Below are 3,499 nucleotides of genomic sequence, written 5' to 3'. Positions count from 1 at the left end.
TTCCCCTCCTCTTCTTCGCCTCCTCTCCTTTCCCTCCTTTTCTCCTTTTCATCCCCCCTCCTCATCTCCTTCCCTTCATCTCCTCCTCTCATTCCCCTCCTCCTCTCCTCCTTCCCTCCTCTTCTTCTCCTCCTCCTCTTCTTCTCCGCCAGTCCTTACCCTCCTCTTCTCCTCTTCTTCTCCTTCTCCTCCTCTCCTCCTCCTCTCCTCCTTCCCTCTTCTTCTTCTCCTCCTCCAGTCCTCTGCAGTCATGAGTATGATGGGCACGCTGGAGAAGGGGGCCCACCACCAGACGCTGGACCTGTCTGAGGAGCTGCCCCCGCATCTCCACAACAACAGCCACCATCACCACCCCCACCACCTCCAGCTCCAACAGGCCAACTCCCTGGCCTCCACGGCCCACGCTGGGACCCCCGTCGGCGGGTCGGTCGTGGTGGTGCCACCCCCCTACTCCCTTGGCGAGGGCAGACCTGGTGGTGGGGACGCCGCGCTGGAGCTGCGCGGGTCGCTGGACTGCTGGGCGTGCTCGGTGCTGGTGACGGCACAGAACCTGGTGATTGCCACCATCAACGCCTGCCTGGCCGGCGTGGTGTTCGGCATCATCCTCACTCCGGCTATCGCCATGGTGGTGTTCGGGTTCCTGTGCCACTCCACGGTAAGGCTGACCTTTCAGTGATACTGTTCCTGTGTAACTACACTAGCAGGGTGTAGAAGCCATAAATATGGATATGTGCAGTTGGTCTAGCAACCCTCAGTTACTCTCTTATTCTTTATGATTTATCAATGGTTTAGTAGAAACCTACATATTTACTTAAAATATTGATCTGCATAGCCTTAGTTTTGTTAACTAACTAACTAATAACTTGTTATGTGTGTAATGTGTTGACGTAACCACGCCCTCTTGACATGCCTCTGTTGCGTGAATGTGTAGACCTTAATTGGCCCATTGACAGGGACGGTAGTAGGTCAAATGGCGGAGAAGGAAAAGTTTTCCGACCACATACGTATCAAATAGAAGAATATACTGGCATATTGCTAATTTACTGCTTCTTGTCATCCTTCATTCTCATTTCTGAAAGTAACCCGACTGTTGGAATAAAGTATCAAACTGAATTCCACTCTCCGTGCGTACTTAACTGGAATGTGCATCGGTAACAAACAATCAATGACTTCCAATACAGAGGTAATGGGGTAGCTACGGGCTCGACAAACAGTCGTTACCCCACCCAGCGGTCCGGCGTTGAATAGGCTTTAGGACGCATAGCCTTCGGAGTAGTATGTAAGCCCGACCAGTACGTTCAAATTTTTCTGAATCAACCTCCTGCCCCCGCCCGCCCATTTTTTTTTCGAGGACGGAGAGGGATGCAGAAGTATATCGAGGCCTTAACCATCTGCCTCAACCTCGTGGCTAAACAATATCTGGATAGCCACTTCACAGGAAGTGACAACACAAAGGTCACAGGTTATACGTCACCTAGAGAAAAATGCATGCGGCTAAAACTGTATAGTTGTGCAATTCTGTTCACTGCTGGATGAGATCAGTAGATCATTTAACAATTACACAGTGATGCTTTTGGGAATTCAACCTTAGTTCTGATCCAACTCTGATACTTCATGAACTGAAACCAGACCAGATATATATTGCAGAAACACCTAGTCTACTGAGAAGGCTGGTTGTATCCATTAACGGCTGGCAATCGAAAGGTTACAAGTTCGATCTTGATGTCACTTGAGGTTGCGTGTTACAACCTTGGACAAGGCACTTTATCTGCATTCTATCAGTCCACACAACTGTAAATGGGTACTGGCCTCAGCTGGGGTTAACCTGTGATAGACCCATCCCATGTCCCATGTAGGGGCAGTGGAAACCAGTTATAAGCACCAGCCTTTGAAGACTTCATGTCTTGAGAACGGGAATGAACAGGATAGGATCTGAAGTCAGATACATACATCATTATTGAACAGGATCTGAAGTCAGTTATCGTTCGTCATTATTGAACAGGATCTTAAGTCAGTTATCGTTCGTCATTATTGAACAGGATCTGAAGTCAGATATCGTTCGTCATTATTGAACAGGATCTGAAGTCAGATATCGTACGTCATTATTGAACAGGATCTAAAGTCAGATATCGTACGTCATTATTGAACAGGATCTGAAGTCAGATATCGTTCGTCATTATTGAACAGGATCTGAAGTCAGATATCATACATCATTATTGAACAGGATCTGAAGTCAGATATCGTACGTCATTATCGAACAGGATCTGAAGTCAGATATCGTTCGTCATTATAAAACAGGATCTGAAGTAAGATATCGTACGTCATTACTGCAGTGGAGCTAACTGTTGTTTTCTGTCTCGTCCTACCCTTTAATATTTGCTGCAAAGGATCTGCCTGAGGCAGTAAACGCTGTGATCTGTGAGGGTCTCATTCTTAAGTCTTGATAGTAAACTCTGTGATCTGTGAGGGTCTCATTCTTAAGTCTTGATAGTAAACTCTGTGATCTGTGAGGGTCTCATTCTTAAGTCTTGATAGTAAACTCTGTGATCTGTGAGGGTCTCATTCTTAAGTCTTGGTAGTAAACTCTGTGATCTGTGAGGGTCTCATTCTTAAGTCTTGATAGTGAACTCTGTGATCTGTGAGGGTCTCATTCTTAAGTCTTGATAGTAAACTCTGTGATCTGTGAGGGTCTCATTCTTAAGTCTTGATAGTGAACTCTGTGATCTGTGAGGGTCTCATTCTTAAGTCTTGATAGTGAACTCTGTGATCTGTGAGGGTCTCACTCTTAAGTAAGGGATAATGTATTTTCCGGAGGTCTTTATCCAAAAATAGGACGAACAGCACCCCAACGCACAACCCATTCAAATCAACAGTACTTTTTGGAACATTCTTAAGAGCCGTATAATAAGTCTTGATAATAAGCTGGGCTCCATGACTTCCCTATGAAGCCGCGAGATTCAGGCAGGGACTAGAGGGGTTTTCCAGAGGGGAGTTATCACTGCTAGCCCAGCTGCTCTGGAAAATTGGGCGATGTGAGACATACCGGACAATGGCACACTGACGATGGCTTAGACCGAAACGTGTCTGTGGATAAACTGGTCATAATAAATAAGCAATGAAACAAGCTTGAGAGTGCGTTTTCTACTTTAAGTTAACAGTCTTTTTCACTCGCACCCAAAATCGCCTTTATTTTGGAAGTAGAGCGCACCTATCCTTATAAAAAGTCACTGGACAAGACACTGGGGTACTTCATGCAGAAGAAGAGGGAGTTTTCCAGAGGGGAGTGTATTTAGATGCAGCTAGCACAGCTAGCCCTGATGCTCTGGTAAACGTGTCGACCTGAGACATATTGGACTGAATGGGTCGATGCGAAACATATTGGACTGAACGGATCGCTGTGAGACATATTGGACAGAATGGCTTGCTGTGAGACATATTGGACTGAATGGGTCGATGCAAGACATATTGGTCCTGACACAGCAACATTTCCTGCAGAGGA

General features: G+C 46.2%; 1 protein-coding gene across 1 annotated transcript in view; it reads left to right on the top strand.

Moving 5' to 3' along the window:
* Window positions 1-250: 250 nt before the first annotated feature.
* Window positions 251-3,499, top strand: part of tmem88b (transmembrane protein 88 b) — a gene marked incomplete at both ends in the record, with an annotated part of 8,053 nt that continues 4,804 nt past the window's right edge. Inside the window, one exon of the mRNA XM_080859802.1 lies at window positions 251-655. Coding sequence (XP_080715928.1) covers window positions 251-655 — 405 coding nt within the window. The remainder of the gene's footprint in view (window positions 656-3,499) is intronic.

The sequence above is a fragment of the Sprattus sprattus genome (genome assembly GCF_963457725.1).
Source record: "Sprattus sprattus genome assembly, chromosome: 21".
NCBI classification, from domain to species: domain Eukaryota; kingdom Metazoa; phylum Chordata; class Actinopteri; order Clupeiformes; family Clupeidae; genus Sprattus; species Sprattus sprattus.
Note: the sequence above shows the minus strand (reverse complement) of the source record. Positions and strands in the feature narration are given on the sequence as shown.